The sequence below is a fragment of the Haliotis cracherodii genome, unplaced genomic scaffold (assembly GCF_022045235.1).
Source record: "Haliotis cracherodii isolate W230 unplaced genomic scaffold, xgHalCrac1.p SCAF_8, whole genome shotgun sequence".
In the NCBI taxonomy this organism is placed as follows: domain Eukaryota; kingdom Metazoa; phylum Mollusca; class Gastropoda; order Lepetellida; family Haliotidae; genus Haliotis; species Haliotis cracherodii.
The window spans coordinates 27,517,315-27,533,435 of NW_027266341.1; the positions used below are offsets into that span (position 1 = coordinate 27,517,315).

Below are 16,121 nucleotides of genomic sequence, written 5' to 3' on the forward strand. Positions count from 1 at the left end.
TAATATTTGCCTCACGCCCTATTTTCATTGACAAAGGTCTTTTCTATCGCATTTTTTAGCACAATACATCGTCATCATGCTTTGTCAACACCAGATGGACACAGGCATACAGCAGGGTTTCTGGGATTTATTTTTAGAGTACTATAAAACTAGACGTACGGTAGAATTTATTTCCATCGTTGCCAATGATGGGCTCCTATCACCTCGACCACCTTGTCTGTCCCATGACGACCACTTTAAACTCATGCATTAGCAATAACTTTGCTATGTCGGATTCTTTATCTATTGCATAACATGTTTACCCAAGAATTCCTGACGAATCTGTTTATGAATTTCAGAAATAAATTTTCGTATTGTTTGTTTGTTGTTTAACGCCGCACTCAGCAATTTTCTAGCTGTATGACGGCGGTCTGTAAATAATCGAGTCTGGACCAGACAATCCAGTGATTGAGATCATGAGCATCGATTCACGCAATTGGGATACGATGACATGCATCAACCAAGTCAGCGAACCTGACCACTCGATCCAGTTAGTTACGACAAGCGTAGTTGCCTCTTTCGACAAGCATAGTCGCCATTTACAGGAAGCACGGGACTCTTTTATTAGTACAGGATGATATAGGCATAGTAACACTTGTAAATTCTTGTTCACTTTTGTTGGTAGACGGATGACGGAATGTATACTCGGTCACTGCTTCAAGACATACGTTTATTGTATTGTGTTTTCACACATCATCTTTTTTCAAGACCAAATGAACAATATGTAACACTATGTTACAATAATGTAACAATATGAACAATATGTGACACTATGTTACAATAATGTAACAATACGAACAATATGTAACACTATGTTACAATAATGTAACAATATGAACAATATATGACAATATGAACAGTATGTAACAATATGTAACAATAATGTAACAATAAGAACAAAATGTAACAAATTTCGAGAAAAGTTATTTTTTCAATTCTATATATCTGTACTTAAGGCCATTGGCCTTGTACAAGAATAATATAACATAACAGCAATGAGAGATCAGGTGGGTACATGTATAAGATGTTAATAATCCTTATATACTGATTGCTTTCACGGAGGAAAGCATGTTGTATTATATTACAGTAAGTTTTGAAATATCCAGTGGAGACAGGTGTTGTTGCCTCACATTTATGGACAAATAACTGGAAATATCTTTTCAATAATACACTTCTTTGGAGAGGACATAAGATAACTAAGGAATGTAAAACATTATTCTATATAGGTGGCAGATATCCTGTTGTAAGACTTCTACAAACTAGACAAATCATGAGAATGAAAAACATCCTTTAGAAAATGTAAGTCACATACACTGAACAAAATGCGTTTAAAGTTAGACACATACAAGACATGTTTAGATCTAAACTTGATTAGGAATGTATTAAATCTTTCATGGAATACATATTTGGTGTGTTCTATCTAAACATGTTTAGGGCCTAAAACATATGTTAAATATATGTTAAATTATTCACGAAATTTAGTTGTTCAACACATTAATGCAGTGAATGTGTTATATTGTTCACGTTAGTAACTTGTGCAACACATTAACACTGTGAATATATGTTAAATTATTCTCGAAATTAAATTGTACAACACATTGACACTGTGAATATATGTTTAACACATTGACACTGTGAATATATGCTACATTGTTTATGTAATTAAGTTGCACAACACATTAACACTGTAGATATATGTTAAATTATTCTCGAAATTACCTTGTACAACAAATTGACACTGTGAATATATGTTACATTTTTACGTGACTGAGTGGTACAGCACGTTCTCACTGTGAACATATGTTAAATTAATCATGTAATTAATTCGTACAACACATTGACACGGTTACATTGTCAGCGTAATTAAGGTGTTCAGTACTTTAACACTATGAATCTACATTGTTTACATTGTACAACTCATTAAAGTGTTGAACTTTCATAAACTGACGTGTTCGATGGTATCAATTCACTAACAGTACTTACTTAAAGTGAAAGATTAATAGATACAGACATTTCGTGTGATAATGCAGTAAAGAAACTCTGATCATAACAATTACATTACTGTATTTGTAGCTTTGTCAGCACCATACCCGTGCTCGTGGGTTTCACCAAAGAGCTAAACGTCTGAGACCTGCATCCCTTCGGTCTTTCCTCCCACATTAAGCTGAGACGCCGTGATATAACTGGAATACTGTTCAAAGCGGAGTTAAGCCCAACTCACTCACTCACCGAACATAGATGCAAATCGGATCTGGTACTAATAACACAAAAAATAATATTCCAAATGATATTCATCTCTTAAAAATACAAAATGTCATCGTATCCCAATTGCGTGGATCGATGCTCATGATGTCAATCACCGGATTGCCTGGTGCAGACTCGATTATTTACAGCCCGCCGTCAAATAGCAGGAACAATGGTGAGTGCGGCGTTAAACAACAAAAAGACGAAATGGAATAAGTTGTGTTTCTATTGGTGTTAATTTAACTCTTGGGGATATCTGAAAAATATATATCCAACTTCAAACACCCGTGTTTAGAAAAAACAACCATGATCAAACTGTTATATAAAGTCCCTTTGTTCGTGATAAGTATCTTAACGGATACGTCTCTCACGCCTTTTCAACACATCAATTGTTGCAGGTACCTGATAGTAAATGTGTCGCGACTTTGATGAAATCGGCCTTCACGTCATGGCGTCATATCCCGGTTAAAGAGGATGGAGAAAGTCGACATCACAATGAAGAAACAAATATCGTGTCATACGCGAACATTGTGTTGTTTGAAGAAACTCCAGCGTGCCTCTGGGTACTGTAAACCGCTATTGTATGTATGTGTTTACTGTGGAGGGCGGGGCGCAGACAAAGGCTTATCTTCATTGACCACGTCACGAATTTAAGTGTCGTAGTACCACAGCAACACGGGGACCGTATTCTTGTAAGTTTTTATATTCATGGACAGGTTCCTGGAATGTGTTTTTCTTCACATGTGATGAAATAAAACATTGGATGTGATGTGCGTCGTGATCTTCCTGATACACGACACCGTGAAGTGATTGACAGGGCTACTGGGTCATGCTGCAGACCCGTAGGGGCGGGGGAAATACATTATTGTAGGTGAGTGGAAGCGGGGAGGAGGGGGAGGGTGGATAGGCTGGGATTTCATTGTAAGAAAAACAAATTGTGTAAGATGATGCGTTAGAAAAATATATAATAAAAAATATTATGCTTCAGATTGTTTGAAGAAAGAAATTGTCTGCCACAAAAAGTACATTGTAGCTAGATGGTTTTTTAATATATTTTTTTATACAAACAATATACCTAGACTCATAGTGTTAAATATGAAAGATGCACTTGGTTTTGATTTGGCAGATCCAGTTGAAAAAATATCTACTCTCCATACAAAACCCAACTGCGTGTGAGGCTGTTTGACATTTTATTAAACAGGTGCTTGCGTTTGTGAGGTTTTCGGCATTTGTTCAAATAGTGTCTGTGTGGATGTTCGATATTGTTTTCAAACAGTGTTTGTGAGGCTGTTTGACATTTATTCAAACAGTGGTTTTGTGATGGTTTAATAATATATCAAAAAATTGTTTTCGGCTTTTATAAATCAAACTGTACCTGACGCTGTTCGACATTTTATTCAAACACTGCTTGTGACTTTGTTCAACATTTATTCAAAAAGTGCTTGTGTGGTTGTTCAACATTTATTCAAACACTGCTTGTGACTTTGTTCAACATTTATTCAAACAGTGCTTGTGTGGTTGTTCAACATTTATTCAAAAAGTGCTTGTGACTTTGTTCAACATTTATTCAAACAGTGCTTGTGTGGTTGTTCAACATTTATTCAAAAAGTGCTTGTGTGGTTGTTCAACATTTATCCAAACAGTGCTTGTGTGTTTGTTCAACATTTATTCAAAAAGTGCTCGTGACTTTGTTCAACATTTATTCAAAAAGTGCTCGTGACTTTGTTCAACATTTATTCAAACAGTGCTTGTGTGGTTGTTCAACATTTATTCAAACAGTGATTGTGACTTTGTTCAACATTTATTAAAAAAGTGCTTGTGTGGTTGTTCCAACATTTAACCAAAAAGCGATTGTGTGTTTTTTCAACATTTATTCAAACAGTGCTTGTGTGGTTGATCAGCTTCTATTCAAACAGTGCTTGCGCAACAATCGCAGTTCAACGACACCTCAAAGAAACTTTACATCATAATTACATTTGTTCAATACAGAAAGCCATGGTCGCACCAATTCGGAACTCTTTGAGGGAACCTGGAATTATGTTTGCGAACAAATACATATTGCCAAATAATAATAGTGTCCTCCACCCATCCCACCTCCACCCCCTACAACACACACAGTCACCACCTAACACCCTACCTAAGGCCTCCTCCACCACCCCTTACACAAACCCAACACCCTACCTAACATGGCTTCCAGTTCTCTGGCATCCATTACACCCATCGCCATCAGAAAATACAAGGATACATTCCATAATGGGGATCCATTATCAAAAACGCCAAGGCATTGTATGTTTACATATTCCTATATTAAAAACTGTAAAAGTATAAGATGAAACAGTCAAAACAAAATAACACAACGCTATTTACAGCAGTACGGGACGTGGCGATGAAGTCGAATACCAGACCATTGTTACCCCTCCAGGCACAGATAAGGTGTTAGAGGATTATACAACGTCACGTCGTAAATGGAGGCGGAGATTAAACCAATACACACAATTATCAGCAGCATCTCTGATGCAGCATATCAGTGCTTTTGTCCTGATAAGGAAATAGCCTGGAGTCAATCAACAGAATGACCTGTGCAGGTCAATTGTCAATCGTCAAACCTGCATCTACACCCGGAGAGGGGGACAGCCACGATACTTATCCTTATTGGTAAGGCATATTCATATTTTTTTTACCTCTATTTTAACTATTTTAACATCTTTGATATATTGTTAAATAGCTCCACGAAAAGGGAATGAATATATGTTCTGGGGTTGCATAGTTGGCAGTTCCGCCCCCGTGTTGACACATGTATCAATATATTGCATTAATCTTGGTAAAGAAAACGTTTTGGCTTACATACTTTATAAGCACCATGTTCATTTATTTAAAAAAAATTGCTGAGTCGGGCGGTCGGGTAGCCCAGTGGTTAAAACGTTCGCTCGTCACGCCGAAGACCCGGGTTCAATTCCCGACATGGGTACAATGTGTGAAGCCCATTTCTGGTGTCCCAATCCGTGATATTTTCTGGAATATTGCTATAAGCGGCGTAAAACCATACCCACTCACTCACTCATCATTCAGCTAAACGGAGAAGGTAAAAGAAAGCATACACATGAAAATTGGATTTGATCACAACATTCACCGAAACACTGAGAACTTAAGGTCCAACACATTACTACGATACAGTTGCTGTATCAAATACATCACCATCGATCCATTTCGTGTTTCACTTTAAGCCACCATCAAACATCAACGTTTATTTTCTTTTGTCTGGCGGTTTAGCTACTCGCCCTACTTTCAGATATAATATTAGAGTTTGTCGTTGGAAGCGCAGTTAACATATATGTATTATTAAAATCTAAATAACCTTTTGATGATGTAGATAGTAGATCCTTTGTCCTCCTTACAAGACTCGCATATTTCGACACAGACATAGATCAAAGTGCATTAGCTTGCGATGTACGAAGACTACTACTACTACTACTACTACTACTACTACTACTACTACTGCTAAATTGTTATTTGTAATAAAATTTTGCTTAAAGCGCGAACTCAATTATTACCCAGCAATGGATCAGTGTGCACTCGATTTTCTTTCTCAATCCAAGCTGCGTGAGAGGCGCTAGAAGGTTAACACATTAGGGAGAACTATTTTCTTGACACGGACAGGTACCGTGACCTTGACCTTCAGTCATACTGTGTACGGTGTCCTTGCTAATGCAGGACCGCCTCGCGAACACCTGGTGTCGCCATTGCATCCATACAGGGATTCGTAGGTGAAGGTTCTTGAGAAATGTGACAACTTTAAAAAACTCGATGTCTTTTGTCAGCCATGTACGTTTGTGAACAGGTGTCTCCTGTGGATGAAAACCATATACTGTATCATTGCGTAAATATGTATAAACATTAGGGGTTGTGATCTGCCCTTGATAAGAAGACACGGGTGTTTATAATCCGAGAATGCGCCAAAAGCCGCAGAGATACTGGTTACTCTTACGCATTAATGAAAAAATAAATACATAACAATGTAAACGTTCCTTTGTTGAAACAAACCAACACATAGCATTTGGAGTTTTTCAGTTCAGGTGAAACTGAGCCAAATCCAACCTTCAGACACTGTATTTGTGATGAACGAGCGGTGTATAACCTAGTGTCAGACTTATTGATAACCATTGTTGACAGATTTCAAACATGCTGCGTTTGTGGATGGTGTTCTGCTTTCTCGCTGTGATGTCAGCAAAAGTTACATTTTCTCAAAGTAAGTATATATTTTTTATTGAAACAGCGAGAAAAAAATAACGTCTGGATTAGAAACCAAAATAAGTCTCCAGACTGATATGTGTGAGAAGGTACTACTATTAGCCCGTGGGTGTGCATGCTTCGAACTCCACGTGATCTCAGATATGCCAGGGGGCACAAGTTGTCGAGACGGCCCTATTCGTTGTGCGTAGTTGCCTCCCTTAGGTGTGTCAGAAACCTGTGATCGTGCGTTCGCATCCCGGTTCTCCCTGATTATGTTTCTAGGTTTCTCAGCACCATAGCTGTGCTCGTGGGTTTCACCAAAGTGGTTAACGTCTAAGACCTGCATCACTTCCGGCTTTCATCCCTAATCAAGATTGTGCGCCGTGATATAACTGTAATACTGTTCAAAGGGGTGTTAAACAACGTTCACTCTTAATCACTTACACTCATTCCTCCATTCCTAATACTACGTGTGGCACCTAGAATAACGGTATACACTACGAACGTTTCCTGTTCGATTCCGACATAGGTACATCGGTACCAATTATTTGTGTCCATCCCTTGACAATGCTCTAATATTGATAACTGCTGCAGCATGCGGTGGCTTCTCCGACATCATCTTCCTCATAGACGACTCCGACAGCACCAAGCGTAACAACCCTGCCGACAGAGATACCGTCACGTACGCCCAGGGCGTCACCTCCTTCGTCCAACATTTCGTCGACAACACTTACCTCTTCAACATCCGCATCGCTGTTATTGCCTTCAGCAAAACGACACGCGTCATCGCCGACTTCACATCCAACACCACCATCCTCACCAACGCTCTCACCTCTTTCCAGCCAGAATATAGGGGGTCCGACAGCGTCGAGGGGATGAAGTTAATTAAGACCATGTTCAGATCCTCTGGACGCATGGGAGCGAGGCATCTGGCTGTCCTTGTTACAGACGGGTCGACCATCAACCCCAATCTTGCCGGGGATTACGCTCAGCGATGTCAAGACGCTGGGATCGAGATAACCTCTGTTGCGTTTGGTGACGCCATAACCTTGCAGGAGTTGATGCTGTACTCAAATCAAAGTGAACATACTTTCAAGGTCATGAACGACACGGAGCTATCAACCCTGATACCAAACGTCACGGATATCGTTTGCCTAGGTAAGTAGTATGTTTCTTTGCCTGTTGTATGTTTCTTTGTTTGCTTGTAGTTATACGTCGCAGATATGCTAGCTATACCACGACGGTCTGTAAATAATCGGGCCACACAAAGAATTGGTCACGGGTTACGATGAGACACATTCAACCACGTAACCGAGCTTGATCCCCGCTCCTTGATCGCCAGCTTAGTCGCCCCTTACGACCAACATAGGGTACTTGGGAATATTTTATAGGAAGATAGTATTAAGTTCTTTATATTAATAAGGAATGACCACAGCTAAGAAGGGGCACGGGTGGCCCAGTCGTGTAAGGCGCTGAAAATCGCTATGGAGAGTTGCGTCCCTTGGGTACGCGAGAAACCTTTGATTGTGGGTTCGAATCCCGGTTCACCCTGATATGTTTCTCGGTTTGTCAGCTTCATACCTGTGCTCGCGGGTTTCACCAAAGTGGTAAACGTCTGAAACCTGCATTATTTCGGACTTTCGTCCCACATGAAACTGACAAGCCGTGATATAAGTGGAATAATGTTAAAAGCGGCTTTAGCCCAACTCACTCACTCACTCATTCACTACTGAGTGACTTTTGAAGGAAGGGTAAATTCTGACCTTTGTCCTTACTGATTCGGCAATCAGTAAACGAACCATTAGGGAGACTTCTGCTACACAGTATTAATATTGCTGACTATGGCGTGAGTTGACTTTGGGATGTCTCTGATATGTATATTGATGAATATGTTTTGTTTGAGCAGACCCATGCAAAGCACCATTGTCTGCAAGTGAACCTGGTTTATATCGGTATCCGGGAAACTGTGCCAAGTTTTTACAAGTTGCTCCTTTCAATCGAACCGACCTTGTTTGCGTGCCCAAGGATTGTTCCTACACCACCATGTGGAATGACCGGTTGAAGATCTGCGACTTCCCATCCTCCGCCACCTGTGGTCAGTATCTCAAACAAGGGCAGATAATCCACTTTTTAGAATTGTCAAATAAGTTTGGTTAAATACCGCTAAAATGTGTTCACAAAAGTGGTCTCAAGAATCAACTAGCCGAATCTGGAAGATATATAATATCCCTAGTTATAGTTTTCTGCACCTATATTAATGAAATCAAATGGCTATGAAGAGCTAACTTGAAGAACATTTTTACTGACTCATTATAACGTTCATGCATTCATATCCACCATTTCTGTTCAGATCCGTGTAGAGGCCAGGCAGATGGTCGTCAAGCTTCCTATCACCTCTACTGCAACTCCTACTGGGAATGTCAAGGGGGCGTGTCCCAGCCACGCTGTTGTGGGTCGGGGAAGAAATATGTGGAGGGGTCGGGATGCGTGGCCGCAGGGATGGGCGAATGCCAGAATCCATGTCCCATGTAAATATGGTACCATATAGATGATCATGGTAGGTTTTTTGTTGAAATGACCGGTGTTAATGTTGACGTGATGTTGCTGAGCAACGGAAGACTTCATGTTCGCGAGACACTGTGTGGTGAATAAAGACTATATACAACCGTATGTGTTATATTGTTTTAGAGTGTGCGATTCGAACCATTCTTGAATATTTTTCTGCAATTCACACCTTCAGTGACCGGCCAAGTGATACATATCTGCTGGTGGGAGACACATCAGTACTTAAATACAAAGATCTTGGCTTAAACAATATCATGTGTCTCCCGAGACATTACTCTTTAAATAAATCCGTGAAGATCCGGGCGAGAATTGGTCTTAAGCAACCCATGCTTGTCGTAAAAGGCGACTATGCTTGTCGTAAAAGGCCACCAACGGGATCGGGTGGTCAGGCTCGCTGACTTGGTTGATGCATTTCATCATATCCTAATTGCGTGGATCTATGCTTATGATGTCAACCACTGGATTGTGTTTCCTTGACTGGATTATTTACAGTCCGCCGTCATATAGCTGGAATATTGCGGCGTTAAACAACAACAAAAACATATTTTTTAGGCCAATCAGAACTGACGTTGCTATTCAGAACTCGCTGTGTTAATATACGCAAGTAGCATTTCCGTGCACAGTAGTACAGTTCTGTGAGTGGGTGAGTGAGTATGGTTTTTAATCCGCTTTTAGCAATGTTCCAGCAATATCACGGCGGGGGACACCAGAAATGAGCTTCACACATTGTACCCATGTGGGGAATCGAACCCGTGTCTTCAGCGCGACGAGCGAACGCTTTAACCACTAAGCTACCCCATCGCCCCTTATTGTTCCAGAGGCTAGACGACAGGCATATTTTTTTAAAAAGTGAGGAGGGAGGTAGGACTATATTTTTGTTTTTTTATCAAGAAAAATAGTAACGAGGGAGGATCACTCTATATTTCACAAAATTATATATAAACATGTTTTCACATTGTCACTGTTTTCATAATGTCACTGGTATAGCTATTAAAGCATATAAGCACAAAATATCTTTCGCAGATGAACGGCTCTTCTGGTGTAATGAAAGCATAGTCGTAGGCGCCTCACAACAGCATTTGTGTCGTCATAGTGCCTGTTATATATATTCAACATGTAACATCAATTTCATCATATTTATTTCAAAAACCGCATGACAGGATATTTCAGCTAATATTGATGTTGTAATACAGGATACCTCAACCACCAGCTCACGTCCAAAAGAAACTTTACCAACTGAAAATATAAATTTCAGACAAAGTATCAATTTTTTTTCTATGAAGTCTATCTAAAACACATAACCTTAATACAACAATAGTGTATGCAGAAAATGTTAATCGTCTGTTACATGTTTGCGAGATAACACGCGAAAAAGTGAAAAACACGTGCACCACGGACAACTGCAAATACACGTGCGGGTAAGGGTATAAAACGATTGCAACGGCAAGTCAGACATCCACAGTGATAAAAAAACACAAAAGAAATGCCACGACTTACAGTCGAACAATGTGAACGAGCCTTGGGTATGGTACAGATGGGAGCCACCCACGCCCATACTGCAAGAACCTTCGGTTGCACCCGTGTTGCCGTTACCAACTTGATGCAACGTTACAGACAGACAGGGCGGACCGCTGACAGGCCAAGAACAGGCAGACCCAGGGTGACCACGCCCCATGATGACCGGTACTTGCGTACCTTGCACCTCCGAAATCGTTTCCTGACAGTGACGTCATCGGTGACAAATGCCACAGAGTTAGTCGACAGACAGTGGCCAGGAGACTCAGGCCTCATGGAATCAGGGTTTTTAGACCATACAGAGGACAACTATTGACAGCGCAACATCGTCGTCTGCGATTGAGATGGGCCCGGACTGTACGACGTTGGCAACGATGTGACTGGCACTGACGAAAGTCGATTCTGTATGTTTAGGGCTGATGGAAGACAACGTGTTTACCGCCGAAGAGGTAAAGGAACGGCGGCGAGTTGCGTGCAGGAGGTCGTACCATATGGTGGAGGGAGTGTCATGGTGTGGGGAGGGATCTGTGGGCAGGAGAGGACACCGCTGGTCATCGTTGACGGAAACCTGACAGCTCAGTGTTACATTGATAACACTCTTCGTCCAGTTGTCCAACCATTTCTCCAACAGCAGCCACGTGGTGTCATTTATCAGCATGACAACGCTAGAGCCCATACAGCCAGAATTGGCACTAACTTCCTCGCATCTAACAACGTCAACGTCCTGCCGTGGCCTGCACGCTCACCCGACATGTCCCCCATAGAACACCTCTGGGACTTGATGGATCGTCGTGTTCGACAACGGCCACACTCTCCAGCCAACCGGCAAGAATTGATCTTGGCCCTCCAAGAAGAATGGCGTCAAATCCCACGTGACCTCATCAGACGACGGACTTTTTCTGTGCGTCGAAGAGTTTTTGCGTGTATTGAGGCATTCATTTGGTGGTCACACACGCTACTAATGACTTGTTATTGAACGTGAGCGATTGTTTATGTACTCTGCCTATTGTCCATGATTCTGAAAGCTCGAGTTTGTACCACACCCAACTTTGGGGGGCTCTGACGTCATTCTCGGTCGCGGTATGATTGTCATTTTCAGTGTTGATTATGTTGATATATTGATCTTCTCAATACACATGTATGTTTTGTTGTTTTTGAGCAAGAGTGATTTCAAACTTTCAAAGTTTCTTTTGGACGTCAGTTTATAATTTGGTTTGTTAGTTGTTTAACGCTGCAGTCAGCAATATTCCATCTATATGAAAATGTATCCAGCTGTCTGTAAATAATCGAGTCTGGACCACACAATCCAGTGATCATAAGCATCGGTCTACGCCATTGGGATACAATGACGCCCAACTCGTTAGTCGCCTCTTACGACAAGCATGGGTTGCTGAAGACCAATTCTAACCCGACCTGTGTATGAGTGAAAATCTCAATTCTTGAGAGTCTCAACCAAATGCTTGTGGTTTCTTGGGGTGTTGTAGATATTGACCTGCATCAAGATGTCTGGTAGGCGGCACGCCCTATCATTAACATGTTGTCCGTGTGGATAAATTTTGACAGTATGTCAGTCATAGCCTTTCAAAGTGAAGACCAACAGTTTCTATAACTGATTTGTGCCAACCAAAATTGCAGGTTTGCAGAAATTGTCATTATGAAGTATTTTCTTAATATTTTTACGACCAACTAAATTTTGACTGGTGTTGCTAATCATCAGGTACCTAAATGCACATTGCTTGGAACTGCTTTCACGTGTATAGCTCCACGCACTGACTTTGACATTGCTTTTAATATACGCACCTAGACAAAACACGCAATACGTAGAGCACCACGAAAACTCGCTTAACCATATTAGGAATGTAGCGCTGGCGAATGGATGTCAGAGTTACTCGATAATAAAAGGGTAATTTGAACAAAAGATATTTTTTTTTAAATCGTAATAAAAACACCATATGCGCAGGATTTCAAATGACGCGCCGACGCCTGAGAAACATTTCATCCTTACAAGTATTGTTCTATGTCTTCCTCCTCAGGGATTTCCTCGTTGTTGACACAAATAAGCGTGCGTCCACTCCGGCTGCGGATCTGTATCTCTCCACTTATGCATTTGCTCCGCTCCTGAAGAAGAAGAAGAAGAAGATTTTATTAACGTCTCCCTTGTATACCACATTTTGGTTAAAACAAATTAAAAATATAGTTACATTAAAGTTGTATACAACCAATCGCACAGCGATTTATGAGAGACGGTACATTGTAAACAGGCACATAGTAAAAAAAAGCAAAAACTATATATTAAAATATACATACATTGATACACAATACAATGTTTAAGACTCAATGATATAAAATATTCCTCCGGATATATAAAATGTCATGGCAGGTTCTGGCACTCCTAATATTTTATCTTGCTCTGTCAAAGAAGTAAAATCTATCCATAAACTATTGCACTTGCTGATGAGGCTAAAATTCTCTTGATAAAAGAAGAGTGAGTGGGTGAGTGAGTGAGCTGTGTAAAACCCGATCAGGATTGTATTCCAGTTATATCACGGCGTGTCAGATTGATGTGGGTGGAAAGCCCGAAATGATGCAGGTCCCACTCTGGGGAAATCCATGAGCACGTTGGTATGGTGCTGACAAACCTAGAAACATTATCGTGTGTGAGTGTGTGCATGCGTGCGTGCGTGCGTGCTTGCTTGCTTGCGTGCGTGCGCGCGCGCGCGCGTGTGTGTGTGTGTGTGTGTGTGTGTGTGTGTGTGTGTGTGTGTGTGTGTGAGAGAGAGAGAGAAATATTGCATTAACGTTTTTTTCAGAATTGTACCTCTGTTAGTCTTTGATCAACCCCCAAAATACAACCCCAGTCGGGAGTCCTCGGGAGTTAGAATCGCTGAGTGCGACAACTAACAAACAAACCATAAAATACAATCGACATTCATTTTCAAGAACCAACACTGATTCCGATCATTTATGTTTTTTAACGGATTCAAGCCCAGTTCTTTCAGGACAATGCATACACTGTAAAAAATGTGTTTAGAATGTAAACACACATAAGACATGTTTAGATCTAACCATGTTTGGGAATGTGTTTAAATCCTTAATGTGATAGACATTTGGTGTGTATTCTCTATCTAAACATGTTAAGGGCATAAACACATGAAATGAACTATCGTCGCACATCCTAAACACCACCAAAACACAACATCCCCCATAATCTAATTATGTTAAGGGGAGGTCGGGTAGCCTAGTGGTTAAAGCGTTCGTTCGTCATGCCGAAGACCTGGGTTCGACATGGGTACAATGTGTGAAGCCAATTTCTGGTCTCCCCCGCTGAGATATTGCTGAAATATTGCTAAAAGCGGGGTAAAACCAAAGTCACTCACTCAAAGAAGACATTTCACTTTAATCATGTTTAAAATTTAAACATGTTAGAGAGTTGCCCTTCAGTTGCCCGTCCCCAATCCGAACACCTGTGGCAACTACCGATATTTTGCTAATATTAATACAGATAATATCACAAGGTATACCAATAAATTGACCCATACAAAAGGAAAATAATATTCAGACAATAAGTCAACATGTATAAAACCTAGTATTCGTATTCATTATGACTAGGACTAGTTAAAGCAGCCACACACTCACACACACAGACGTGCATGCCCGTCGCTATATAAGTGCAATAATATTTTACCTTGCCTGTGAGCACCATGCCCGTGCTTGTAGCCAGACAATAGGACCTTAATGACACGTTGAGTGTTTAGAAATGTTTTATCACGCCCCAACTGTATGTCACTACTGTCCCGTCACGTCAACGTCACTCGCGAGGAAAGCCAGGTTTACTCAGATCGCAAACGTTGACCACTCGCAAAGTCCACATACCAAGGATCATAATTACACCCACAGCGCATGGCCAACAGATCAGATCATAGACCGGACGATAGGCGCAACTCTACACAGAGAATAAGTCAAATGCATTAGGAAAACTATGAAGAGCAAGAGTATTTACGGTCATTTCAGTGTATCCCTTGAGTTTTCTGAGACGTGCTGGTTTAAAGGAGAGGGTGCACGACATCTTTGAAATGTCCATACGGTAGGCGAGGCACATTCCCGTTCTTCGACAGAGACGGTGGCACATCATTGCTCCATAGGGAGTGTGCTCAAGGTCGCTGCCGGACACTGAGACATCCTTCATGAACAGGAGTGTCAGGGAGACAAGAAGCAAATCTTTCACAGACATGAGGCGAATTCGTCTCCCAGTTTACTAGAGTTTACTGGGCTCTGTGATCTACGTCCTAATGGATCGTATGACTGATTTATGTTAATGTCAATTTCCAGGGATATATTATAGGTAGGCTGAGGATGTAGCTGAACGTCGACTAGAACTGGATACAACCGTAGGTGTATTGTAAAGCTTTAAGTCGGGAAGGGCTTCATCAATAATTAAAACAATAATAATTGTCTTTGCGAATACAGTCTGAATACAAACTGTATCAAATATCAAATAACAAATATTTGAACTGATTTCAGATTGTTTGTTCCATGCAAGTTCCATGTAATTTTCATAAGGAAAATGCTTTCTGGTTAACTATTGATTTCTGTATGTGCATGGCTTAATTTCATTGTCCTGGATGCTTCATCTTTTACCAGACAAACTAAACTATGCGGCAAAAGAAAGTATAGGTTGGCTATTTATAATTTTCCTAAAAACAGCGATAACTAGTGGAAGTGGGTATTGGGAATATAACTGCCCAGGAACAGGTACCCAAAAACACCTCACCCGAACACGCCACCTTTGACGGCGCTCGTGCGGTGACAACAAAATGGTGAAACACGTGCACGTGCATGTTAGCTGTAGAAATGCGTTCGTCTGCAGGGTATAACCACACGTGATGAAAGCACACAAAAGAAATGCCACGACTGTCACAGTAGCAGAGAGAGAGAGAGAGAGAGAGAGAGAGAGAGATGGCCGAAATTGGGGCAACAGGATTTGGTTGTAGCCAGTAGCCAGGCTGATTCAACGGTACAGGCAGACAGGGAGGACACAGGACAGGCCTAGAACTGGACGACCTCGAGTGACAACACCACTGGGAGACGGTCAGATACGGCTCATTCACCTGCGAAAAAGATTCGTAACGGCGACGGCAGCAACCGCGTTAGGACATCCCATTAGCCAACGTACAGTACTACGACGACTTCGTGCTGCTGGAATCCGAGCGTATCGTCCTTTCCGAGGAATAGTACTGACTGCTCAACATCAACGCCCGAGACTGCGATGAGCGAGGCAGGCTCGACGCTGGTAAGTGAGAAATTGGCGTCGAGTGCTGTTTACTGATGAAAGTCGGTTTAACTTGTTTCGAAATGACGGCAGAGAACGAGTTTATCGACGCAGAGGGGAACATTTGTCTCCGGCGTGTATTCGAGAGGTCCACCCATTCGGCGGGGGAGGTGTCATGGTGTGGGGCGGTATTTGTGGAGATCAGAAGACTGATTTGGTGATTATACAGGGAAACCTGACGCTGTGCAGTACAGAGACC

The 16,121-nt window shown here is 41.3% G+C and overlaps 1 protein-coding gene across 1 annotated transcript; it reads left to right on the forward strand.

Moving 5' to 3' along the window:
- Positions 1-6,462: 6,462 nt before the first annotated feature.
- Positions 6,463-9,045, forward strand: LOC139449501 (uncharacterized). Its single transcript, XM_071230924.1, has 4 exons — positions 6,463-6,529; positions 7,108-7,671; positions 8,420-8,608; positions 8,864-9,045. Exons 1-4 carry the CDS (start codon positions 6,463-6,465, stop codon positions 9,043-9,045), a joined length of 1,002 nt encoding a protein of 333 aa, XP_071087025.1.
- The last annotated feature ends 7,076 nt before the right edge of the window (positions 9,046-16,121 follow it).